The following is a 27,403-nucleotide window of genomic DNA, read 5'->3' on the forward strand; positions in this document are numbered from 1 at the left end:
AGGCAGGGTAAGAAATTGGGGATAACTATTAGGTTAAACAGGATCTTCCAGGAGTCCAGTTTAAAAATGGATAGGGCGGGGGGGTGCTAGAACGGTCCAATTTCAGGAAGGCTACTGCCTGGGAAGACCTTAGCAAGGCTCAGGCTGTTGTTGCTTGTGCCTGGCAGTTTCAGTAGTCTTTCCTCAAGCCCTGATTGCTGCTGGAAGTGGGCCAGTGGGCACTGGAATAGACTCCCAGCCTCTTAACCGATGTTGCTGGGTCCCATAGATGTGCACCTGTGAATGTAGCACTGAGGACGACAATGGAGCCAAGACAGTTTTTTGAAAGTTTACTAAGCAGCCAGAAGATGACATACTCTGTTCCCCAGTGCCAGCCCTGAGGGGAAGAGGTTTGGGAGGAATATGTATAGACCAGAGAAAGCTAAAGGCTTGCCAGGTGGCCCACTGCTTTCCCTGGTCTAGCTGCCTCAGAACTAAAGGAAGCCCAGAACCAACAAGTCACTATTTTCTGGATTAGATGAGGCCAGCGGCCCTTGGATACCCAGGAAGAGGTGATGGTGATAGTGGCATGAGAGCTCCTTCCATTACTCCACACAGGTCATTTTTCACTAGATTACATGTCCATTTCAAATTGTTCGTCATCTGGGGAGAGAAGGCAAGAGAACACAGTTAACCCATCTATAGGTTTGTAAGCCCAGCTAGTACAGGAATCCCTCTTACAACTGAATCCCAATTCTACTTCACAAAGGTAGTTAATAGTTGATCCTATTTCTTACCGGTTATCTCTTCCTCTATCTGCTTCTGCTCCTTCAACAACTCCAGCTTGGAGGGTGGTACTGTTGGAAGAGTTGTGACCCCGGGAATCTGAGGGAGGCAGCAGGGAGGTGTCTGGGCAATGGGTGAGTTCTTGCACTCCAGCAGGAACTTTCTGTCGTAGATGATCCTGGTGCCTGTGAAGGGGTAAGGATTGAAGTTAAAAGTCAGGAACATGGACAGAGATTACTGCCTATCTGGGATTCAGCTGGCAAACCATCAAACTACAAAGGACTCAGACACCCAACCAAGTTCAGTCTAAGCATCATTAAGGCAAGTTGAACATTCTCGCTAGTCCATGTAGGGGGCTTTAGGCTAGGATGGTGTGTTGGTAGTTATAGCCTTGAGAAGGAACACACTATAGGAACAGTCTACAGTTCAGTTCTCATTGCTTTGATGTATAAAGTGGGACCTAACTTGCCTCTTGCAAGGGAAGCTAAATTCCTTGGTAAACATGATGGCCCACCCACCCATCCAAAGTCCTTCAGGGCTAGCCTCACCCATGGGAATATATGGCCAGCAAAGTGTTCTCAAAGAGCCCTGCCCTGTTCTTGCTGTTCCCTTCTGCTTCCACATAGTAGAAACCTGTTTGCTAGTCCAACAGCTTATGATCCAAGTTCTATAGCCACTACATAATATTTACTGCCTTCTGTTGAGGCCACCTTCTACTGCAGTGGTTCTCAATCTGTGGGTTGCTATACGAGGTGGGGTGGGGTGGGGTGGGTGGGCATCAAATGACCCTTTCACAGGGGTCACCTAAGACCACCACAAAGAACATATGTTTCCATTATGATTCACAACAGTAGCAACAAAAGTAATTTCATGGTTGGGGTTCACTATAGTATGTATTAAAGGGTTACAGCATTAGGAAGGTTGAGAACCACTGTTCTATTGGGACCTAGCACTAGTGATTTTGGTGCAGCATAGGAATGGAGCACAACAGAATTATTCCCCAGAATCATTAGAAAGTCAGGTATAAAGCACTGTTCCCACTGCTTTGGGTTTTCAGGAAAACAAGTTTCAAATAGTCTTCCCCTAATGCTATAATTTGAAGAGAAGTACAAGAAAGCAATCCAAGGTCAACCCCACCTCACCCGCATACTGTCCCACAGAGCACAGACCCCTGCCCTGCCTGCTGACCTCTCGGGGTAGTGGCGTATAATGTGCCACCAGGCGTGGTGCTGTAGCCGTCTGGCAGCCAGTCCCAGCACCCTGGAATTGAGCAACTCGTGGACGTGGACATAGCAGCAGGAAGGCAAGAGCTGGTGCCTCGAAAGCGTGGAAAACAGCTCTGAGGTGTAGGCACTGGCAGCAAGCAACACTAGGAAACGTCATATCCTGGGCGGGCAACTGGCCAGTCAACTCAAGGGCTCCACCCACCTGCCCAGGGAACTCTCAGGTCTGCACTGACAGACCTAAGATGTTAAGAAGTTTATTTATTTACTAGATAGACTTGGATATTGGGAGGAGTGATGTAGTGTTATTAACCACGTTTTATGATGAAAATATACCCACAGGTCTTATAGAGGGGAAGACAGGATCCCATTTTAGTGACTTCAGAGTTTGGATCCTTCAGCCCAGCTTTGTAGTGCCTGATACCGATTTGTTGTACTTGGTCAAGGTCAGAGGCTTTTTGAATATGACACTTTTAAAGGTCAGTAAACTAGGGAATGGAGAAGGCAGCAGTAGCCAAAACATTTGGAGTACAGAGGCCAGCACTTTGATCAGACATAGCAAACTGAGGACTTAGTAAGGAAGGCATCAAAGACAGGATTGCCTCAGAGAGTGGGTTTTATTTAGATTATTTTTTAGACAGGATCTCACTGTCAAGTCCTAACTGCCCTGGAACTTGGTATATAGACCAGGCTGGCTTTGAACTAAGAGATCTGCCTCTACCTGAGTGCTAGCCTTTTTTTGTTTGTTTGTTTTTTCGAGACAGGGTTTCTCTGTGTAGCCCTGGCTGTCCTGGAACTCACTCTGTAGACCAGGTTGGCCTCGAACTCAGAAATCTGTCTGCCTCTGCCTCCCAAGTGCTGGGATTAAAGGCGTGTGCCACCACCACCTGGCTCTGAGTGCTAGTTTTAAGGGCATGCACCACTAAGCATGTCTGAGGTTGGATTTAAAAAAATATTTAAGCACAGTGATTTGACAGATAATTCCTGTTAATGCAGAAGCTGCAGGTTTTCAGATAACACTGTAGGTAGCAAGTGTACATACTTTTACATTTTATTATTCCCAAAATGGTACTTACTGGAGGCTCTTACAAAGTGATGCATGTCTAAGCAGACTGGATAGTTGCCTGACAGTTTCACTTTTAAGCAAACTGAGAAAGTAGCCTGTCGGTTCTGAGTAGAGGAATGGAGTAGAGAGGATGGTGATGCTGCAGATGAGTCCATTGGGTGGGGACAATGAAGACGAGAAATGAAGGTCAAAGTGGGGGCCAGTGATATGGCTCAGAAGATTAAGGCACTTGCTGTCAAGCCTGAAGATCTAAATTCAATCCCCAGTACTTGATAAAGTGGAAGGAGAGAACCAATTCCTGTAAACAGCCCACTAATTTCTACACAGGCAAAGTGACAAGCACATGTCCCTTCCCCAGTAAGTGTCATAAAAATTTAAAGGTAGAAGATAAAGTGAATAGATCAAGGGCAGGCTGAGGAAAATGGAGATGAGCCAGGGTAACACCCAACCTTCTGGCTTGGGAGTCTTGTAGCTGGAACTATAAAAGAGAAAACAAAAAGGGGCATGGCTTATATTAAGAAGTGACTGCTGTGTGCAGAGTTAAGGAGACACAGCAATGTAAGGAGCTGTAATAAACTGGCCAGAAGCCCAAGGGGAAAACTGTGTCTAATTATTCATATATGAATGGGATGGGCAGTGGTGGCCCATGCCTTTAACTCCAGCACTTGGGAAGCAGTAGATGGATTTCTGAGTTCAAGGTCAGCCTGGTCTACAGAGTGAGTTCTAGGACAACCAGGGCTATACAGAGAAACCCTGCCTCTAAAAACCAAAAAAACAGCCAGGCAGTGGTGGCGCACGACTTTGATCCCAGCACTTGAGAGGCAGAGGCAGGTGGACTTCTGAGTTCAAGGTCAGCCTGGTCTATAGGGTGAGTCCCAGGACAGCCAAGACTATACAAAGAAACCCTGTCTTGAAAAAACAAACAAACAAACAAACACCTATAAGGCTAATTACCAGGCAACTACTATTTCAGCAGATAGCTCTGAATTCCCAATAGTGCCACCAAAATAAAGCAAAGGAAGCTGGGTATGGTGGCATATGCCTTTATTCCATCTGCAGAGGCAGATGGATCTTGTCTCGTAAGTGAAGTGTCCATAGACAGTTTGAAATCAGCTAATGTGTTCATGATCTTGTCCTCTAATTTAGGTCTTGAGGCCCAGGCTAGTGTTCTCTTCTATTATTTTGATATGGAGGACTTCCTCCTATCTTATTCAGATTGGTATTGAGTTCCTAGGCCCAAATGATTCTTCTGCCTCAGAAGGAACTTTCAGCCACATGTCACTATAGCCTGGCTTCATGACCTTTATTGGATATGGTATTAACACAATTAAGATTTTGAAATTTGCTGGGTGGTGGTGGCACACGCCTTTAATCCCAGCACTTGGGAGGCTGAGGCAGGGGGATTTCTGAGTTCAAAGCCAGCCTGGTCTACAGAGTTCCAGGACAGCCAGGGATACTACATAGAGAAACCCTGTCTGAAAAACCAAAAAAAAAAAAAAAAAAAAAAAAAAAAAAAAAAAAAAAGATAAGATTTTGATACTTAAAACCACCTTTCTACATTCATTTCCTAAAGTAGAGAATGAAGGTAAAAGACCTAGCCTGTGCTCAACTGCCAAATCACTGAGGGTAAATAGAAAACGCCACATCATCACAGTCCTCATCCCAGGACAGGGTCCTCTGGGAAGATATGGTTTGGTAGTACTTCTTGCTAGTCACAGAACAAGAAGTTCAGAAGCTGTTTTCCTACAGGCTTGTTTGCCTCTTCTGGGTTTACAACATGGTCCAAAGGTCTTCAACACTAGGATAGAACCATGCGTAACAAGCCCTCGTTTTGGCCTTTTGCTGGAGAGGTGTTGTTGAGATAAGTGTCTCTCATGGAGACGAGGTTGATGTTAAAATTCTATCTCCACTTAGTAACTGCTGGATACACAGGGGTGCACTACAATGTGAAACTCATACAACTAGCTTTCCCCTTGTAAATGATAACTCAAACTGAGGACAGACCTTTTGTGTAGTTGTATTTCATTTGGGAGGGGGATAAACAAAAATCATAAGACATAAGATTTCTTACCTCTGGTTAGAAGAGGCCACCATTGACTGTCCAACTCTCTTCTTTGGTCTGGTTAGCTGAGGTGATGGAATTTCTCCCTTGAGAGCAGGGACTGAAGAAAGCACACTGGCCTATAAAAGGGCAAGTCAGCACACTGTAGCCACAATGGTTTTAAAGAGTTCTAAGACAACAATCATTTAATTATTGAACTGAACACTATTTGAAAGATGCGGATCTAGAAACCTAAAGATACAATTTTATCCCTTGAAAGATCCTGTATCCCAATGGGGTCTGACATGTGCCTTACTTAGCAGGATGTTTCTTAAAAACTTGAGGGCTCACTATGTATATATAACATTTTCTTCTGCTTCCACTAATTTCAAAATCAAAACTGGTCTCAACAGGTTTTAGATTCCACTTATCAAAACCAAACCTCAGAACTCTAAACATTTCCAGTATTCCCAATGCCATTCATCCATTTTCATTGACAAGAAAAAGAAGAAATTCTGTGTTAGAACTACAAGACTCCTCTGGGTTAATTTAAGTTTGATTTAATGTTTAGATGGGAAATGGGAAGCCCAGAAAAATGAGATGACTTGCCTATGAGTCATGAAGTTGTAAGTGACAGAAATGAAATTAGGATTTAGTCCTTTAACTCTCTCTCTGCTGCACCCACACTGCCTCCCTCCATCCCTTGTATGTTTGGAAAAGAATCAAGTTCTTACCTGAGCTAGGTTTTATCCAATGTTCAAGTTGGTAAAATAGCAGTAAAGTAATGGCAGGAAGAGGCAGGAAGAGGAAGAAGAGATTATAGCAGGTAAAATAGGGCTGGGATTAGGCTACCAAGATTCAAATAGAGAGGAGGGTGATGTTAGTGAAAGGGAAGGGAGGAGGGTCTCCCCAGGAGCTCCTTCTACTGCACAATTCCTTTCTTCCTAATTCTCTAGGGGTTTCTCTTTCTCTTTATGGGTTCTAGTTCCTGATCTGAGACAGAATTTCTTCTTCTGTTGTATTGAAGGTTTAGAAATAGATTTAAGGATTCCTCCAGATTATTTGAATACTTTACAGAATAATTTACTTAAGACTACACTTTTCTATTTTATCAAGAGTAGTCTCATTTATTTCACTAATTCTAGGTAATTATTTATCAACAGGAGGAAGCAGCAAGATATGTAAGTGATCAAATGGATCATTCTGCCCTACAGTGAGATGGCCTTGAGAAGACAATAAACTTCCCATGGGTGATACTTTCAAAATTCATCAAAACAGAAGATAAGAAATGAACTTAAGGAAGCATGTGTAAAATGGTATAGAAGACCAAAGAAACCAATTACATATTATATAGAGCATAGTATTTTTGACCTAGTGATGGCTTAGGACAGACGCAAAGATTATTAAGAATTCTTCATTGCTGTTAGAGTAGAAAAGTGCTCCACTAGTAGGTTGTTAAGCACGCTCACTCAGTTCATACATAGTGTGTGTTGGTGTGTGTGTGTTTGCACGTGTGTGCACACACATGTGCATTCTTTTTTGCTTTTTCTCAGTCCACAAAATATTTTTTTCTCTTAAATACAGTTTATAAAGCTGGGATACATTAAAACATAATTGATAACCATGTTTTAGTAGGAGAACCCTTTCTCTGTTGTTGTCAGATTCTTGGCACACAATAAGGTTTAGCCAATCTATTCCTGTGTTTTTGTGATTGATTTGTTAAGCATACCTTGCTCTTTATTTTTGAGGCCATTGAACTAAACCCAGCACTAGTAATCTACCATCACTCAGATTCACCATGAGTTGTCAACAGAAGTCATCCCTTCCCCAATTTTTTATGTCCCAACTCAAAAGCCAAGAAGCACAAAAGAAGCACAAAGTGAATGATTTCGGTATCCCTAAATCTGTTCAATGTAAGGCCTAAGGTTCCTAGTGACACAGACATGATCCAAAAAGAGCAAAACCTATTAAGTGGCCTATTTGCTAATGTCAGCTAAGATAAACTGTCAGGGCTTGAATGTTCTCATATTTATTTAATAAGGTAAAATATAAGAGAATAAGAAATAGCTAACAAGTGTTAGCAGTGCTTTTATGGCTGTCCAAGATGCTACAGTGTTAAATGTGAAAAACATGTTACAAATAAATACAGCATTAGCAATCTAATTCAATATGACAGATTGGCTAGTATCTTCATGACCACTGAAAGGATCACACCCCACTTCTAAACACTGTTCATTTTTTTATTGAATATTCTGGTAAATATTTCACATTAATACAGGCTAAATTAAGTAGAGCTGCTATATGACAAGAAATTTACTCATATTTTTTCCTTTTACGTATGTAAACAATTATACATGTATTTTCACCCTAAAAAGTTGAAACATGTAATTATCTAATTCTCTTCTGCATACAAGTAGCATTTATATGTTTAGCCAAAAGCACTAGGTTCATCTGATCTCAAGTCAAAAATGGCTTAACTAACCAGAGAACATATTTAGGTGGATAGGAAATCATTTTCTGTTCTTACACAATGGGCAATGAATTTTCCATTGCTAAAGCCTCAGAGTATTTTAGATAGGCACATTAAAAAAATAAAACAAAATTAAAAAACCCAGAGTTCTTCCATAGTCATAGGTTTTCCAAACAAGGCTAAAAGAGGAAAGACCTTCTAACTTAGTTGACATATTTGAGATGCATGTTTCCAATATGAGGTGCCCACGTGCCAGGCCAAATCTGAAAAGGGGGAGGAAAAATTGGAATTTCTAATTAGGAATATTTACACATTTGTGAAATGAATATATAAATTCAATGGCAATGCACTGTTTCTGCCTAGAAAGAATACACATACAAGAAATAGAATGTTTAGTAGCATCATCTTGATAATGAAACTTAATTCAGATTAATAGTCATTATTTAGATCTTAAATTTCCCATCAAATTCAAAGAGTCGTATGACAAATCTGAAAACTGGAAGAGCTTTAAGCCTGTTTTACCTGCTGGGCTTCAGTGCATTCAGCTGAATTCTGGATTACTTTTATCATAGGGTTCCAAGCAGGATCTGGGTTGTGAAGTCCATTGAACAGTGGGCCCCCTGGAACATCAGCAAGCTGAGGATGAGAGGGTATAATGGTGCCTCCATACATGGAAATTGGCAGACCCTAAAACAGCAGAAAAAGAAGTCTTATGAAATGACGACAGATAATGATTCTATTAATACTGCGACCTCTCTAATTTTTTTCAAATAACTTCAGAGGATTCTATCAGTATCTCATGGCAGGGAATGGAGAAATCAAGTGTTTCATATACATGTGCAGTAAGAGAGGAGAAAACCAAACCAAACCAATCAATCAAACAAACAAAAACAAAAAAATAAAACTAAGTAATCTAATTTACCAGAAACTTTCCCCACACTGGATGAAAATATAATGCACTAAATTTTCTCCTAGTTCAGCTTCACTAATAAGTTTATGCTAATAAGAAAAGAAGCCAGGAGGTGCACACTTTAATCCTAGTACTTAGGAGACAAAGGCAGGTGGATCTCTGATTTCAAGGCCAGCCTTGTGCTACACAGAGAAACCTTGTCTCAATCTCCCCCGCGCCCCCCCCCCCAAAACAACAAAAAATTAAATCTTCATAGTGTTTACAACTATAATCTGAATATTAGGCAACCAGGAAACCAAATTCAATAGCCAGTTCTTTACAGGGTAGAGGCCTCCTTCAAATGTATGGCACAGAAAGCCAAGCAGAACTCAAATGTCTCTTTAGAAGGATGGAGACATCCTCAGGACAACAAACAGTACTGTAAGACAGTACCCACTCTTAAAACTGAACAAAAAAGACTGACAGTACTAGGAAAAAAAGCATGATTTCCACACAAACTATTCCTTAACAAGTGACTATAAAGTCTGGCAGCGTATCAAAGTTACAATGACACATGTGGACTCACTGTAGAAAAAGCCACTTACCATCGGCTGGTGAAAAATGTTAGTGGGCGCTACCATTCCTGAATCATCTCTTTCCATTGGTTGATGCTGGGAGAATGTGCTTGGGTCTGATAACTGTTGGTGCATTGGATGGTTTCCTATAACAGATTGTGACCAACCTGATAAGCCTTCTAGAAAAAGAGAATTGAAAACAGTGTTTGATATTTATTTAGGTAAAACAATGAAATATTACTTTATATCAAATTTTATGAAAATAATCCTTCTCAAGAGTTCCAAGAACATTTATTACAGTCTGGCAAGTAACAACCAATCAATCAAATAAGCAAAAACGAGTTCCTAGAAAAACAAATGAATGTCCTTGCATATTCCCAATTCTCTATCTGAAAGAATTCAAATAATCATCCAATTCTGCACTGGAATCCTTAAGATAGAGAAATTATTATTTTTTTTTCTTTTTAATTTTTTTTTCGAGACAGGGTTTCTCTGTGTGGCTCTGGCTGTCCTGAAACTCACTCTGCAGACCAGGCTGGCCTCAAACTCAGAAATCCGTCTGCCTCTGCCTCCCAAGTGCTGGGATTAAAGGCGTGCACCACCACCACCCGGCCAGATGGAAAAATTATGATCTGAGTCATATTCCACTTGAGAAGGAACCCTCTCTGGTAGCCCAGGCTGGTCTAGAACCCATGTCGATACTTTTACCTCGGCTTCCTGAGCTAGCATGTCCAGCTGAATCTTTTACTCCTGATAAATTCAATATACTGTCTCAAAAAACATCCTAGACACGAATCCTTCAGAAATATAAATACCTTTCTCTCACTGAATGTTAAGGGGTTTTTTCTTCTTCTTCTTTTACACTTTGGTATGTTGTGTCTGCATACCATAAAGAACTAAAGTTTTTTGCTTCTATGTGCTATTAGAGAGCCAGCCCACAAGGCTTTATGGAGTCAAGGCAAGTGTTCTACTTTTGGGCTATATCTTTAGTCTTTGGTTTTGTGAGAAAAGGCCTCACTGTGTAACAGCACAGACTGGGACAAAAACTTCCTGTGTAACTCATGCTGGTCTTGAACTGCTGATCCTACTGCCTAAAGTTCCTGTGTACTAGTATATGTGTGTACTAATATACACACGCTTAAGGAGTTAATAACTTGTGCATGCCCAAGTATATGTGTATGTATACTCCCTATATGCAGGAGGCCATAGAGGTATGAAGAGGCAACAGATGCCATGGAATTAGGGTTACAGGCAACTGTGAACTACCATTTACTATGCAAGAGCAACACATGCTCTTAACCATGGAGTCATTTCCTCAGCCCTTCCTCCCTTATACCTAGGAATTAAGTTTCCAGGGCAAACTCTAATAACTTACTCAAAATGTCTTGACAGAGAGGGTAAGGTAATTGTACCTGACATAGCATTGACACCAAATGACCAGATCCCACTGTGTCCAACAGGAGCAACAAAACTGGTCCCTACAGGGGCTTGTGCAACAGATCCTCCTTGCCGAATCCTGGCCAGCCTCTCTGTTCCAATAGGAGGAGGTATCTTTCGATCCTGACTGGCACTGTTTCCTTTTGGTTGTTGGCCCAATGTTGGAGGTGCTGAAGTGGCTGAAAGAGGTGTAGATGATCCCGAAGAAACAGATGGAATAGGAGAGTCACCTGGTGGCAAAATATTTCTCTATTGTTTTATTACATATAAAAACTAAAGGAATATGAGAAACTTTGTAAAGACCTATTCCAACAGCATAGGTTCTGTAAAGAAAAGTTCATTTAAAAGGATAATTCAAATTATCAAATTCTGTAACCACTTTTTAGACTATGTCTACCTGAAGTTAAGTATAAAGAACTTGTAAGACTTTTTCCCAGTGGAATTGGACAAAGCTAGAAAAGAATTTACTGGGCTGGAGAGATGGCTCAGCGGTTAAGAGTACCAGCTGCTCTTCCAGAGGTCCTGAGTTCAATTCCCAGCAACCACATGGGGGCTCACAACCATCTGTAATGAAATCTGATGCCCTCTTCTGGTGTGTCTGAAGAGAGCAACGGCGTACTCATATACATAAATAAATAAATCTTAAAAAAAAAAAAGAAAAAAAAAAAGAAAAGAATTTACTATGTCTACTAAATAATCCTCTAAAAATATAATTACAATTTGTATCGTATTTTCTGATGCAGTGTTTAAAGAGTACTTAGATTACTGTTTGGAAAACACCTGTGTTAATTCTCTCCCATTTCTATAGCTCCCTTTTTCCACATGGAAGAGGCTAAATGTTAAAATCATTCTAGAATTTAAGTGATAGGAATTAAGTGATTCATCAATGGGCTTATATATGTAGTTTTCTTTGTCACAGACCAGGCATGGTGCTGCATGCCTTTAATCATGGTACTCTGGAAGTAGACTGATCTCTGTGAGTCTGAGGCCAGTCTGGTCTAATTAGTAAGTTCTAGGATAGTCAGGGTTACGTAGAGAAACCTTATCTCAAAAAACCAAGGGAATAAAAAGCTAATAAGAACTACTTCACTACTCAATCAATCAATCAATCAATCAATCAGTAGCTGTAGCTTTGTACTAAAGAACTTGCCTAATTATGTGCAAGGCCCATATCATATATTATATATGACACCAAATAATTTACATCTAAATACTAAAATAAGTGAAAATAAAGGACAATAATACATTCATAAAATTCAAAAATAAGTGTGAAATCATACCAGAATGACTACCTACAATCAGCTTCATTTCAAAGTTGAGAAATCTCACAACACTGCCCTTACAGGGGCCTTTTGTAAACTATGAAAAACATTACCAATTCTTGATCCAAAGTTCCAATGGAAACATTTTTGGTTTGATCATATACAAACTTGGGTATCTGCATATTGCTTATTTTACTAAAACCACTACATTGTACTCTGAAACAAATGGCTTAACAACTTATTCAAGATTCTTTGGCAAGAGTTTCTTTAGTAGTATTCCTACATGTGTTTGAGGCGCTTGTCCAAGGGTGGGGAGAAAAATGTTGTCTGTTGAAACTAGGAGTGCCGACAGGTGCTGGCCCTTGCAAGAAAACCCGTGTCCCTGGTATGCCAGAGAAACTTGTCAGAGGAGCAGCAGCAGATTGGGAGTTGCCTGATGGGTCAATGGATGGTAACCCTGAAATAAAACAGGTCCAAGATATCCATTAGTGAAGGCTTTAAAACAGGCAGTCAAAATATTTACTAAATATTTGTTTTCAAGATAAAGAAGCATATAGTTTATTTTTCATAAATCAGAGAAAATGTGTATGGTACTGTATTGCCAAAACCAATCTTTTAAAATCAGAAGAATATCACCCAATATTTTTATAGGAAAGTGAGCACAGTGTTTAAAAATGGAAGTCACCTGAAGTATGTTCTAGATAAATCTTCAAGCTTTTGTTAATGAATGGAACATAATATAAGACCATATTGTATATGTCTATGTGCTATTTGCCCAATAAGATCTGCATTGTCTTTTGAGGAAAATCTTTTAAGTATAGCTAGTAATTTACAAAGCTATAGTAATTTCCAATGAAGGTAAACAACAAAACTTACCAATGTTGCTTTCTTCACAAAAAAAAAAAAAAGCCTGCTAGAATAACATTAATTTCAGTATTTTCATAAACAAAAACTGAAAACTATATCAAGCTTCCATTAGTTTGTATAAATCTGAATTTAGCACTTTTCTTAAATTCCACTGATTTCCTTAATACGTGTATTAGGAATATGAGACAATGCTTTAGAAAAAGATTATGGGTAAGTACTCATTTCCGGTCCATAAGTACTTTTTGTTTTTAAGTTATTTTTTTTTTATGTGCATACCACATAAATGAGGAGATCATGCATTCACAAGTTGGTCCTCATGGTCTATCATGCGTTTTCTGGGGATTAAATTTAGGCATGGTGTGATGGGCCACCTGCCAGCAACTAAGTACCGATGTACAACTTTATATTTAATTTTTTCTTTATATTTAATTTTTTTTTAATTTTTTTTAAATTTTTTTTTTTTTTTTTTTTTTTGGTTTTTTGGAGACAAGGGTTTCTCTGTCTAGCCCTGGCTGTCCTAGAACTCACTCTGTAGACCAGGCTTTTTTTTTTTTTTTTTTTTTGTGTGAATGTCTTGAATGGAACTCATTATATAGACTGTCTGTCTCTGCATCCCAGATGTGTTACACTTACAAACATCTCCCAAGCCCAGCCAAAAAAATTGTTACCATCAAAATAAAAACTCATCAAGCCAGGCAGTGGTGGCACACGCCTTTAATCCCAGCATTCAGGAGGCAGGGGTATATGGATCTGAGTTCAGGCCAGCCTGTCGCATCAGGACAACCAGAGCTGCAGAAAAACCCTGTCTCAAAATACACAAAAACAAACCAAACACAAACACAAACAAACCTTAAGAAGATACTTTTAAACAATTTGACTTCTCTATCATTAAGGAAAATACCCTTGGTATGTAATGCATATGTCCACTTAAAATGTATAAAACTGAGGGTGGATAAATGGCTCAACTGGTAAAACACTTTCTGTATGAGCAAAAGTATCTGAACTCAATCACAAATATTCAGGCTCAGTAGTATGCACACAATAACCCTAGAAGGCAGAATTAGGAGGAGCCCAGGGAGTTGCTGGCTAGTCAGTCTAGCTAAGTTGGTGACAGCAAGGTTCAGTCAGAGATCCTGTCTCAAAAAATAAGGTGGAGAAGGACTGGTCAGCAGAGTTTTTAATGTCAGGATGTTGGGAAAGAAAACTAATTCCTGCAAGTTGTCTTTTAAGCTCCACATTGTGCTCTGGTAAGTGTCTTCACGCAGACATACATCACACATGTAGACAGTCAATATAGACACAGGCACACACAAATTATAAAATGTATGTAAGGTGGAGAAGAGATGAGTCAGAGGTTAAGAACAGTCTGCTATTCTTTGAGGACCTGAGTTTGGCTCCCCAGTGTGTCTGGTGGCTCATAACTGACTGTAACTTAGCACCAGGGAATCTGATACTCTTTTCTTACGTGAGAACACTGGCATGCAAGCACATATGTATACATGTAGACATAAATAAAAAATAAAAGAAATAATAGCTGAAGAATCGCTGGGGAGGACATCTGACAATTATTCCCAGCCTCCAGTTATATGTACATATTCATATTCTGCCCCCCAATCTTCTGCCCATTAGGAAAGTCAAAGAAAAACATTTGCTATCTATCACTAGCAGTGAGTTATTCTTTCATACTGAGAGTTCTGAAAATTTCTACTAGTTTCCCAAAATGAAGTCATTAATAAATGCTTACCTCAGAAAATTAAAAAAAAAAAGTACACAATAGTTTAGATAATAGTCTTACAAGACTATGTTTCTATTTGAATAATTACAGTTATGTTTTGTTGAAAAGACAAGTAAATCTAAACATATCTAAAATAAAAGTTAAGGCTATAGCATATCCAGAACAATATAAATTAGTATTGTACAACTAGCAAAAGGGTGTGTAGTGGTTATTTCTGGTTGTCAACTTGACTATATCTGGAATGAACTACAATCTAGAACTGGAAGGCTCACCTATGATCCTAATCTGGAGGCTCAGAGATATGTTTCTGACCTGGCTCTTGGCATGGAGATCTTGAAACATAGTGGCTTTGAATTCCAGAAGATAAAGATCTCAAGAGTTCAAGATCATTTGGGATTAAAGGTGTGGAGGCACAAGCTTTTAATCTGGGCTACACCCTCTGCTGGAGATCTATATAAGGACATTGGAAGAAGGAAGATTTACTCACTCTTCCTTGAGTTCACTGCTTGCCTTGTGGGACTGAGTAACTGCTAGATCCTTGGACTTCCATCCACAGCTACTGCTGACTGTTGTGGGAGAATTGGACTATAAACTGTAAGTCATCAATAAATTCCCTAACTATATAGAGACTGTCCATACGTTCTGTGACTCTAGAGAACCCAAACTAATACAGGGTGTCATGGGCTAAGAACAGTTTTACAATAGGAAGAGAAATATCAGGCAGCAGTAGTGTTTCTTTTACAATTACTTTTCATTATGTGCTTTGTGTATCTGTGTATGTGCACCTAATTCGAAGAGTGCTTCAGATCTTTTGGGGGTGGAATTATTATAGGCAGTTGTGAGGTATATGATGCGGGTGTTGGGAACTTACCCAGGTCCTCTGGAAGAGCAGAAATTGCTCTTAACAACTGATTCATCTCTCAAGGACCCAAGAGGGTTGCTTTTCTTTTAAAAAAAAAAAATAAACTTTTTAAGGTTTATGGGTGTTCTATATGATGTATGCATATGCATGCATACCTAGTGCCTGTAGAAGCTAGAAAAGAGTGTTAGATCCACTGACACTGGAATTATAGACAGTTGTGAGCTGCTGCCACTTGGGAGGTAAAAATTGAACCCTGAGTCCTCTGTAAGAACAACTGCTATTAACTGCTCTCTCTAGCACCCACATTTTCATTTGAGACAGAGCTTGTTATGTAGTTTATGTAAGCCTGGAACTTGTGATCCTCCTATCTTAGCCTCCAAAGATAGATGTACTGCAATTATAGATGTATCCTACTATACCTAGCTCTCAAATGATCCTATTTTCCGCCCCCAAGTTTTGAATTTCAGACACAAAAGAATTTCTCATTTTTCAGTATAGCACATATTAGACTAAAATTTTGCTCTTACTCTCTGCAAAATAGATTTCCTCTTTCAAATATCTTCAAGCCAAAATGGTTTCCAGGCTATATTTTTTCTAATGTAACAGCAGATAATTATTATTTTTTTCTTTGACAATTTTATATGCATATATAATACATTCCAATTACTTTCTCCTGTGATGATCATTTATTTCACTCTTACCTCTGCTAGTTCTCCTCCTTCTGTACAAATCTTTTCCATGTTTACAGAATTTTGTTTAGCGTCCTAAAGAATTTTACTAGTGCTATCTGTGTGACCCTGCATTTGGAACCATCTCCTGGTAGGCTCACCAGTGGGTACAACTGGATACTAACCCCTCCCCATCTCTTAGAATCTGTTAATTGCCAATAGACAGAAGTAAGTATAAGGAGCTCTGAGAGCTCTTTCTCCACCTATAGGAGCATCTAATAATAATATACTGCTACAAGTTTAAGGCCAGTGTGATTACAAAATGATGCATTGTCTCTAAATAAATAAATATCTATTAAGAGTCAACACAAGGGCTGGAGAGATGCTCAGCTGTTAAGAGCACTGACTGCTCTTCCAGAGGTCCTGAGTTCAATTCCCAGCAACCACACGGTAGCTCACAACCATCTGTAATGGCTCTCTTCTGATGTGTCCAGACAAATAAATACATATTAAAAAAAATTTTAAGTCAGTACATGACCAGAAGCAGGTTCATCTAATGGAAGTGACATCGAGCACCGTTAATGTAATAGAAAGTAATATGAATGATGGAGCAGTACCTAAACAGTGTGCAGTTCTAATGTTTTCAATCAGAGAAACAATAATCACTATATTTTTTAAAAGTCTATAGGAATTTGTACTTGAGGAACAGTTGCAGGCGTATATGTAGTAGTAGCTTGTCCACTAGTGCACTACTAGTGCTTGTCAGAGAGGAAATCACTGTTGCTGGAGGACTGGTCTTAGGCACACAAGCCAACAACTGCTTTCTGACTGATGAAGGGTATAAACCGCCTTACTGTTAGGTACAGAAATAGCTTATTTTATGTGATTTATTTATGGCATGTTTTTTTTATGTAGCATTAATTAAAAGGCATTGTTTCTGTAAGGCTAGATAGTATTAGGTACAAAATAAGTACCCATTAGCTTGGAAGGTGAGTTTTGACAGTCCCATATTTAGTTACAATAATACTTAATGACTTACCAACTGGACTTGTAGAAACTCTCTGTGATGGTGGTCTGAAGCCAGGTGCCTTGGAGTTGTCAGGGTGCACATTTTCTAAGTGTCCAAGTACAGAGTTACTCAGGAAAGCTGACTGAACAGTGAAAGAAGCATCTGCAGCCACTCTTGAAGGCAGAGGTCCATCTCCCCACCCTTGGTTAGCTGGCACCTGACCACTATCAAAAAGACTACTGAAGTGATTAAAAAGTGTGGCTGGACCAAATGTAGGTTGCAAAGACTTATTTGCTGGGTTTATATGCATTTGAGAACCATTCATAATGTTCACAGCTGATGAAAGCTGCACTGCAGCTGGTGGGCCTTGAGGTGGTGTTAAAGGAACTGGATTGGTAACAAAAATTGACTGGGGATCCTGGTGCATAGTTGCATTTGGTACCACTGAGTAAAAAGAACCTCTGGGCTGCATTCGATGAGAAACTCGAGGTGCTGGTACAGCTAACTGAGGTAAACTACCAGTGTCCTGATTATCAGCAGCAACCAATCTGGGTGATGCCAAAGTCAATGGAGCTGTTTCTGAGTTAGAGGCAAAAGGCATTGACACAGGATTTAAATCAGACACCTTGGATGGCTGTCCTTCCTCTTGTGTATTACAGGAAGGAGGAGTAGGGCTACTGGATGGGTGAGTCTCTGGAGCTCCTGAGGTATTGCTGGCAGAGCTATTACTACTATTAGCTGTTGGAGATGGTGTACATAGGTTTGTCAAGGGCTGGTCCTGTGTGGGGACTTTCTCTTTGGGAGGTGGTATGACAGAGAAAGACTCCACCTTTTGTGAAGAAAGTTGTACTTGAGGAGTAGTTGCAGGCATAAATGTGGTGGTAACTTGTCCACTAGTGATAGATGTGGAAGACACAGAAGGCAAGGAACTACTAGTGCTTGTCACAGAGGAAATCACTGTTGCTGGAGGACTGGTCTTAGGCACACAAGCAAACAACTGCTTCCTGACTGATGAAGGAGTCCGGGAATTAGTCATACATAGTTGCTGACTGGCAGCAACCACAGAAGAGACAGTGATAGGACAACCAGCAGTAGCCAGTCCAGGAGATTCGGATGGTAAAACAGGTCCATTCTGATTAGGCAGACGGGCTGTATTATTATGCTTTGGAGAACTACTTGTATTGCCAGGATTCACAGGCCTCACTGGGAATGGTCCCCAGGTGTTAGGTGAAGGTGAGAAGGTTCCTCCAAACTGTGCCATGGGTAAGCGAGGATGCCGAATCTGTTGCATAGTTTGCGCGGCCAGGAGAGCAAAATGAGGATGCGGATAAGCTAAGGGAAGAGACACCGGGAAAGGAGATCTTACATTTGTTGGCACATTCTTACTAAGTTTATTCGTGGGCTGGAACGTAGATAATGTTGTTGCTTGTGATGTTACAAGAGCTGGCGCACCCAAGGGAAATGCATTCTTGCTGGAAGTTGCTGTGGTGCCTACTCCAGAGGAGAAGTTTGTATGAATGGACTTGGTGCTGGCAGGTATCCTGATATGGTTTTTAGGAATCAAGTCTTCTAGTTCCTTTGCAGGATCTTGAATAAGTGCATTGATAAGTTGAACTGCATATCTTGTTGATTCCGTACCACCCCTGGAAAATAAATGACATGAGACCAACAATATAAACAATGATGACACACTTTTTTTATTATTGAAAATGTTTTTTCATTCAATACATTTTGATTTGGTTTTATCTCTAGAAAATTTTATGAATCATGTAAATTTTTTTCTGGAGTAGGGCTTAATATATGCTAAGCAAGCAATTTACCATTGAGCTATATCCCAACTTTCAAATAAAATTCCTACTTAAAGTATTCCTCTTAGAAAATTTTGATCCAAAACTATACTAATATGTTATTTTTATAGTTACCGTATTGTAATCATTCTCTCTCCATTCTTATCTTTTTGCTTATCCACATCAATATGGGCACCAGTAACATCTTGTATTGCTGTAATGTTGCATCCTCCTCTTCCCATTATTCTAGACACCACTGAGGCTGGAACAGATAATTTCTTTGACCTAGAAAATGAAGCCTACCTATGAGTTTATGAAATTTTTTTTTCATTCAATACATTTTGATTTGGTTTTATCTCTAGAAAATTTTATGAATCATGTAATCTTTTGAAAAATGTAAATGACTTTAAATAATAAATATTAGAATATAAAATTAAATATGCCTAAGTATGTTGATGGAATTTTATATAATATTCATGAACCTTAAATAATTAAATTCTTACTTTAGAAATTACTATATTAAATTTAGTTGAGAAAAATTAGATTAAAAATTAGATTGCCATTTAAAACAAAAATCCTAAGCAGGGTATGGTAATACAAGCCTTAATTTGAGGTCAGCTTAGTTCTATATTGTGAGTTCTAGGACAGTCAGGGCTACATACTAAGATCCTGTCTTAAAAACAACAACAACAACAACAACAAAAACAAACATCCTATTTAGCGATTCATAATGTAAGCATTCTAATCTGCTTAAAATATCACAAGTCTACTAATCTGCAACTAACATGCTTTCTCTTTCTAAACTAAAAACAAAAACCGTACCACTGGGCGAGGAATGGTGGTAGTACACTCCTGTAGTACCAGCACTGGGAAGAAGAGGCATTTGGATCTTTATGAAGGCTAACCTGGTCTACATAGTTAGTGCCAGGCCAGCCAGGGCCTCAAAATGAAACCTTGTCTTAAAAACAAAACACTGAGTAATATATGTTAGCTTATGATTTTAAATCATGAAGAGTTCATATTTAGCAATTTCTAAACAGTCTCAAGTTTGGTCTACATAAAATGTGATTCATTACTTTGTTATGTAAAATTAGAAACAATATATATATATATATATATATATATATATATATATATATATATATATATATATATATATATATAAATACACAATATATACGTATGGTGGTAGTATCTGCAATCCTAGTATTTGGGCAGTGGATACAAGTGGATCAGGAATTTAAGGAAAGCCTTGGCTATCAAATTTAAGGTCAGCCTGAGCTGGATCAACTCTAAATAAACAAAGTAAACCAAAAAGCTATTGTGGTGGCATACTGCTTTAATCCCAGCACCTGAGAGACAGAGGAGGTGGTCTGTCAGGCATCTTAGGACATGTTGGTTTACTGACTAATTTAAGGAAGGCCAGGACTGTCTACTGAGATCCTGTTTGGAAAAAAGTAACAGATGGGATTAATTCTACTTACCTTCTAACAACTTCTTTCCACCCTTCTTCCCTTTTCTGGCCCCGTTTAGGACTAGTGAGACTCAGCTTCATGGTTGGAGAACTTAACGGCACTGACTTGTAGCTTGTTGACGTGGAATTAGCATTTACTTCACCATCAAGGCTGAGAAAATGGAATTATGGAGTTCAACAAAAAATACATTTTAAGATAAAAATTCAAGAGATTACATAGATTAAGTTATAACAAAATATTTTTTGAAGTTTGGTACATTAAATAATCAAGACAGAAAAACAAAATAAGCAAACATCTATTTAAAAAAAAAAAAAAACAGAGGACAGAGACAAATTTTATTTCTGAAGACAAGATAATATTAAGGAACTGTTCAATACAACTTGTACTTAGATAACATACTGTAAAATTTTATGCCAGGCATGAAATAAGAACAGTGAATAAAGGAGAAAATAGAAACATTTACCGTGTCTGAGTCTTGGAAGTGGTAACTGCCTTTTCCTCTTGAGAACTGACAACTGTGGAGCACCTCCTGTCACTGGTGGGATTTGCCTCCACAGGGAAACTGCATTCTTGGCTCTTCCCACCACTGCTGCTCTCACTGTTACAGTCTGTGCTATCTATATTGTCCGAATCACTATTCCCACCCGCACCACCACCTCTAGGTTCTCCATTTATTTTATTTTTATCTGCTTTTTGTTGTGCTAAAGATATATGTGGCTCAGGTAAAATTAAATGCGCTGTGGGAGGGGACTCTTTTGTCTTATTCTTCTTATTTTTCCGATTGGTGCTGGGGGTTGTCACTACATTGGCTCTTTTTTTGCCAAATACATTTGTAAATGTGGTAGATGTAGCAGAGATTCCAATTGTAGTAGTGGTGGTTGCACTTGGAGGCTCTATGGGAATTTCTTGTTCCACTGAAATTATTAAAAAAAAAAAAAATCAAAATGAGGGCAAAAGATGTTAAATCATGACAGAATATATAAAAATTCATAATCAATCTTTTGGGTCACACTTTCCTCTTCACTAATAAAGAAATACTTACTGTTGTTAGATAATTCTGATGTATAATTTTGTGAAAAATATATACCATTAATATTCTTTTTTTAAGAAAATGTTTTATTTATTCTTATTTTATGTACATTGGTGTTTTGTCTGCAAATATGTCAGTTTGAAGGTGTTGGATTCCCTGGAACTGGAGTTGCAGACAGAAGTGAGCTGTCACGCGTGTGCTGGGAATTGAACAGGAGTTCTCTGGAAGAGCAGCTAGAGCTCTTAAACACAAAGCTATCTCTCCAGCCCTACCATTAATACTCTAAAGACTGATAATACAAGTCCTATGAACTATTAAAGAACCACAATATACTTTGAATCTAGGAAAAATATGGAATAGTATTGAGGAACTAGAATTCAAGAGATTCACAATTAATTTGTATACTAAATACCTCTACTGACAAGTCTACCCTCCATGGTTTTAAGCCTTAACCTTAGCTAAGAATTCATTGAGGAGTTAGTCTAATCAGGGAAATAGTGGTGGTGCACGCCTGTAATTCCAGCATTTGGGAGGCAGAGACACGCGGATTTCTGAGTTCGAGGCCAGCCTGGTCTACAGAGTGAGTTTCAGGACAGCCAGGGCTATACAGAGAAACCCTGTCTCAAAAAAACCAAATCCAAAAAACCAAAAAAAAAACACACACAAAAAAAAAAAAAAAAAGAAAAAGAAAGAAAAGAAGTAGAGAAGAACCTGAAAGAAAACTGGTCAACTTTTTACAGTACTTGTATAATATATACAAGGCGTTTTACAAGAAAACTTAAGTTACACTCCACAAAGCTGGGCAGCGGTGGCATACACACACCCACTAACCCACCCCTTTAATCCCAGAAGCAGAGGCAGGTGGATCTTGACTGTTCCAAGACAGTCAAGGCTGCACAGAGAAACCCTATCTTGAAACAAAGAAACAAAAAATAAAACACTCCACATTTTAAAATCATGCTTGCCTGTATCTTCCTGTTTTTTCTATTAGTTTATACTGTAAAGCACTTAGCAGCATTATTTACTATAAAAGCCAACTATCAATTTCAGATTAAAGTAATGAAATCTTTAATAGGAATGCACCCCAATAGGTTAATTTAAATTTTATTAATTATTATTTAATTTAGAAATAGGGTCTTTCTATGGAGCTAGCCTAGTCTTGAATTCATTGCAATTCCCCCTGTCTCTCTCAGCACCCTATGTGATGGGATTACAGGTTTACTCTACTGTGCTAACAGAGGATAATTTTATACTTAATTCATGAGTCATTTCTTTTACCGTCTTCATCATTCTCTTCATCTTCACCCTCTGGTTGTTCTGAATTCTCTTTGGGTTTGTTCTCCTCATCTTCCTGTTTCCTTTTCTGTTCCTCTTTTTTCTTTTTTCTCTTTTCTTTTCTCTTTTCTCTTTTAGCCGCAAGAGCTTGCTTTCTGCTTTCTTCTCTTGACTGTAAAAAAAATATGTCATTTAATTCAATACCGTGAAAACATTTTTTATATTTTTTTTGTGTATGATGGGTGTTTTGCCTGAGTACCATTTGGCATGCTTGGTGCCTGAGGAGGTCAAAAGTAGGCATGGGATCCTCTAGAATTAGGGTTATAGATGGTTGTAAGCTACTAATGTGAAGGCTGGGAACTGAACCCCAGTTCTCTGCACATGCAACATATGTGCTCTTAAAGCTGAGCCATCTCTCCAGCCATAATGTAGTAACTTAAAACATTTGGTGTTAAAATTAAATATCTTTATATTTCAAATGATAATCAACAATGTAAAATTCTAGGCAATGTACACAAAATTAAAAAGAAAACAACCAAAAAACCAGGCTGGGCATGGTAAGAGTATGCCTTTAATCCCAAAACTTGGGAGGCAGGTATATCTCTTGACTAACAGGCCAGCCAGGGCAACATAGAAAGATCTTGTCTTAAATAAATAGTAGGGGAGGAGAGATGGCATAGATTGTGGTGATTAAATGCACAAGTCAGTGAATATACTACAGTGATTTGTAAAACTTTAAATGGATAAATTGTATGGCAATTTAACTTCAGTAAAAAAAAAAAAAAACAAAACCAAACAAACAAAAACAGAAAAATACAATTATGAGGTACACATTTGCCTAAACCACAACTATCACGATATTTATAAGCAAGCTCCAGGACAGCCAAGGATACAGACAAATTCCAATTAATTTCCTAATGACAAGACATTTAAGATTTTTACTTTTGCTGGGTGGTGGTGGCGCATGCCTTTAATCCCAGCACTTGGGAGGCAGAAGCAGGTGGATTTCTGAGTTCAAGGCCAGCATGGTCTACAGAGTGAGTTCCAGGATAGGCAGGGCTACAGAGAAACCCTATCTAGAACCCCCCCCCAAAGATTTTTTTACTTTTGTCCATTATAAGCAACACAAAAATGCATGCACATGAAAACTCCTATCTTTTTATCTTAAATGTATTTTTTTTTTTTTTTGGATTTGTTTTTTTTTTCGAGACAGGGTTTCTCTGTGTAGCCCTGGCTGTCCTCGAACTCAGAAATCTGCCTGCCTCTGCCTCCCAGAGTGCTGGGATTACAGGCATGTGCCACCACCGCCCGGCTGAACTCAGGACCGTTGGAAGACCGGCTATCTTAAATTTATTATGAGAATGGTCTTGAACTTTGCCTGACTACTTGGACTAAAGAGTTCTGCCTCTGCCTCTTAACTATTGGGACTAAAGGTGTACAGTACATTACTATGCCTGGCCCTGATTGGTATTTATAGAATGTCTTGTAGATCTCAGGTGGCTTTAAACTAATAATCCTACTTCATCCTCTGAGTGCTGGGATTATAGGTGTGTGCCACCATTCCCAACTTAAGCATTCAGTAAATAGTTCTCTGTATTAGTAAGTTGAACATTTTCACCTATTTATTGGACATTTCTATTTCTGAGTATGAGTGTCAGATGGGCAATCTGGGTTTTATATTTTAAAACTTTTCCCATTGTCTTACACATCCTAGACAGTGCTGTGGACAAAGCTAGGATTTCCCTAAATATCTAGACAAGAATACAAAACTTTACAAAGAAACTCTTAACAATTATCATTTAATCACATTTTGTTAAAGACTACTATTTATACAGACAACAAATTACTCTAATCTTGATTTCTAACAGGGAGCTCATTCTACCCCCTCACCTTTTCTAGATCCAGCTCTTTCAAGAGAATGCTTGCATTTTTATTTGCTTCTGCAGCCTGCTGGTCTTTAGCTTTCACAATCGTCTCAACACATTGGTGACACTTCTTCAGCAGTTCCTGAAGAGAGACCAAAATATAATTACATAAGCACAAAACAAAAAAAATTATAATATAGGACCCAATGTAAGTAGAGCTGAATAGAAAGGTCCACAAATCAAACCTCCAAGAACTAGAAATTGGCCAAATGAAATTAAACTTTGAGTTCAGTTCTGTATCAATTGTTCGTAAGAATGAAACACCTTTAAAAAGAAAAAAAAATTTTTTTTGAGATAGCAGCTCAGCTCAAACTAGCTTTCAACCCACTAAACTGTTGAAATAGGTCTTGAAGTTATTTGAGTTGTTGAACCTCCCGCCTCTGACATCAAGTGCTGAAAATACAGTGTATGAAACCACAATGTGGCAAAAATAAGGTTTTTGTGTGTGTGTGTTGGGGGGGGGGGGCTTCTTATGTGGCTCTGGCTGACCTCAAACTTCTAGAACTCACTCTGTAGACCAGGCTTGGCCTTGAACTCACAAAATCTACCTGCCTCTGCCTCCAGAGTGTTGGGATTAAAGGTGTATACTACACCTGGCTTGGTATATTTCTTTCTTTTAAAAGGTATTTTAGAAAAGCTAATCAGGTTAACAAAATTTAATAATAAACCTTAGCTATAGTCACTACCATTATGATGTATAGGAGGAAGGTAATCTCAAATATGTTACCAATAGAATCATATCCATCTACTTTGCAAATGGATAAGCCAAAAGCCCCATGTTCATTCTTTCTTTCCTTCTCACCCCAACCCCCTTCTTTCTCAACTACAGGGTTTCTCTGTGTATGCCTGCCTGGATGGTTGTCCTGGGACTCACTCTATAGTCCAGGATGGCTTTGAACTCAGAGATCCACCCGCCTGTGCCTCCCCAGTGATGGTGTTAAAAGTACAATGCAGCACCCCCAGCAAGGCCCATGTTCTTAATCTGTAGATGACAAAAAGAACAAGTTCTCTGTTGGTGCTGTGACTGAACTCATGGCCTTCTTCTCAACTAAGCATGCTCTTCTCACTGAATGCATGCCCAGTGAAAACAAGTTCCTAATTCATGGCATAGAATACCTTAAATAATAAAAATGTACTTCAATAACATAGTAAACTTACCTTATCAGTAATTGTTGCTATGTATCTCATGCATTCTATATCAGATGGAAACTGATTGACTTCCTTCACCAAATACTGAACAACTTTTACATGACCCTAAGAAAAAAGCACAAAAAAACCCACAAAAGCTGTTTTTGAAATTTTATCCATGTTTTAACAACTTAATATAAAAAAATTAGTATTTTAAAATTATGAAAATATGGACACTGTTCAGTTTTAAACAGAAGAGGATAAGTAGAACGTGCTCAAGGATATATGGTAGTAGGCTGGTCAGTGGTACATGCCTTTTAATCCCAGCATTCAAGAGGCAGAGACAGATGGGTTGATCTCTGTGACTGGGAAGCCAGCCTGGTCTACATAGTTTCAGGATAGTAGGGCTACATAAAGATACTGTTTCAAAAACACAAGCAAGCAAGCAAACAATATATCATAGGCAAGATATTAATTTTCTTCCCATTTCCCACAGAAAAACAGTAAAGTGATTTTCAATAGCCTTTTATATAATAAAGCTAACAATAAAGAAAAATGGGGATTGTGAAATAAATCTCAGTATAAAGGGAGTCTAAGTCTGAAAATCCCAATATTTTTAGATGTCAAAGCATTATGTGACTTTTATCTTACTATCATACAAAGTGCATTTTCTCAGCTCCATGACTTGAATAGCTAAAACACCTTCTTTCTTTTGAGGTTTTTTTTTTTTTTTTTTTTTTTTTTTTTTTTTTTTTTTTGGGACAGGGTTTCTCTGTGTAAGCCTGGCTGTCCTGAAACTAACTCTGTAGACCAGGCTGGCCTTGAACTCGGAAATCCGCCTGCCTCAAGTTTTGGGAAAGATGTGTACTACCACTGCCTGGTTGATAAAACCACTTTCTAAATGCCCTTACTGGGCACTGAATGATAGGTAATAAAGTCTACACATCTACTTTATATAACAAGCTTGCAACTTTTCTCTTCCTACTAAGGTTCTGAAACATCCTCAAGAGTGTAGGTTTCAGGTGGGTGTGATAACTCAGCTGGTGAAGGCACTTGCCACAGAGCCAGATAACTTCAATGTGATCCCCAGGACTTACATGGCAGGAGAGAACTGACTCCTGTAGGCTGTATTCTGACTTCCATTCACACACTGACTTCCAGTCACAAACACACACATGCATGCACGCGCACACACACACACACACACACACACACACACACACACACACACACACACATGCACGCATGCACACAGTCCTCCCATATGCCCAATACAAATAAGCTTTTTTAAAAAAAATATTTTTTGTATATGACTACACTGTAGCTGTTTCCAGACACACCAGAAGAGGGCATCAGATCCCTTTACAGATGGTTGTGAGCTACCACATGGTTGCTGGGAATTGAACTCAGGACCTCTGGAAGAACAGTCAGTGCTCTTAAGGGCTGAGCCATCTCTTTTGCCCACAAATACGCTTTTTAATCAATAAAAGGCACTAGAGTGTTTCTGAGGGAGACAAGAAAGCAAAGTAGTTGCTTCTGGAACATGAAACAAATTAAAACATATTAGATGATCTTCTAGGGATATGAAAGTATCTTTTACCTTTATAGGGTAATGAAGCACATGAAATATGCATTTATACTAAGTCATTAAACTATCTGCACTATTTATGTTCTTTATTCTAAATTAGATTTTAATTAAGAGATGTTTTTATAGAACTGGAGAGATGGCTCAGTGGTTAAGCATGTATATTGTTCTTCAGAGGACCCAAGTGTACCTCTCAGGATCCAGGATCTAAAGTCTCTAGCCTCTACTTACATGCCCCCACACATACCCATATATATAAAAAAAGAAAACACATGCACACAATTAAAAAAAATTAGGGGCTTGCAGAAACAGTAGAAGTCTGGGGGTTC

General features: G+C 38.7%; 1 protein-coding gene across 8 annotated transcripts in view; it reads right to left on the reverse strand.

Annotated features, from left to right (window-relative positions):
- Window positions 1-289: 289 nt before the first annotated feature.
- The window catches only part of Ankhd1 (ankyrin repeat and KH domain containing 1), a 103,173-nt gene continuing 76,059 nt past the window's right edge, over window positions 290-27,403 (reverse strand). For 5 of the 8 annotated variants that reach the window (XM_052155230.1, XM_052155231.1, XM_052155229.1 and 2 more), the window contains 14 exons: window positions 25,520-25,615; window positions 24,327-24,443; window positions 22,440-22,608; window positions 20,595-21,045; window positions 20,141-20,281; window positions 18,792-18,941; window positions 16,900-18,512; window positions 12,012-12,185; window positions 10,442-10,696; window positions 9,060-9,208; window positions 8,088-8,252; window positions 5,126-5,235; window positions 777-950; window positions 291-642 (listed from right to left, as the gene is read on the reverse strand). In XM_052155230.1, coding sequence (XP_052011190.1) covers window positions 639-642; window positions 777-950; window positions 5,126-5,235; window positions 8,088-8,252; window positions 9,060-9,208; window positions 10,442-10,696; window positions 12,012-12,185; window positions 16,900-18,512; window positions 18,792-18,941; window positions 20,141-20,281; window positions 20,595-21,045; window positions 22,440-22,608; window positions 24,327-24,443; window positions 25,520-25,615 — 3,768 coding nt within the window. In that variant the 3' untranslated portion in view covers window positions 291-638. Of the gene's footprint in view, window positions 643-776; window positions 951-5,125; window positions 5,236-6,240; window positions 7,829-8,087; window positions 8,253-9,059; window positions 9,209-10,441; window positions 10,697-12,011; window positions 12,186-16,899; window positions 18,513-18,791; window positions 18,942-20,140; window positions 20,282-20,594; window positions 21,046-22,439; window positions 22,609-24,326; window positions 24,444-25,519; window positions 25,616-27,403 lie in introns of those variants that run through there. The other 3 variants (XM_052155232.1, XM_052155234.1, XM_052155233.1) reach the window with 3 other exon arrangements.

Source organism: Apodemus sylvaticus, chromosome 13 (assembly GCF_947179515.1).
Source record: "Apodemus sylvaticus chromosome 13, mApoSyl1.1, whole genome shotgun sequence".
Taxonomy (NCBI): Eukaryota; Metazoa; Chordata; class Mammalia; order Rodentia; family Muridae; genus Apodemus; species Apodemus sylvaticus.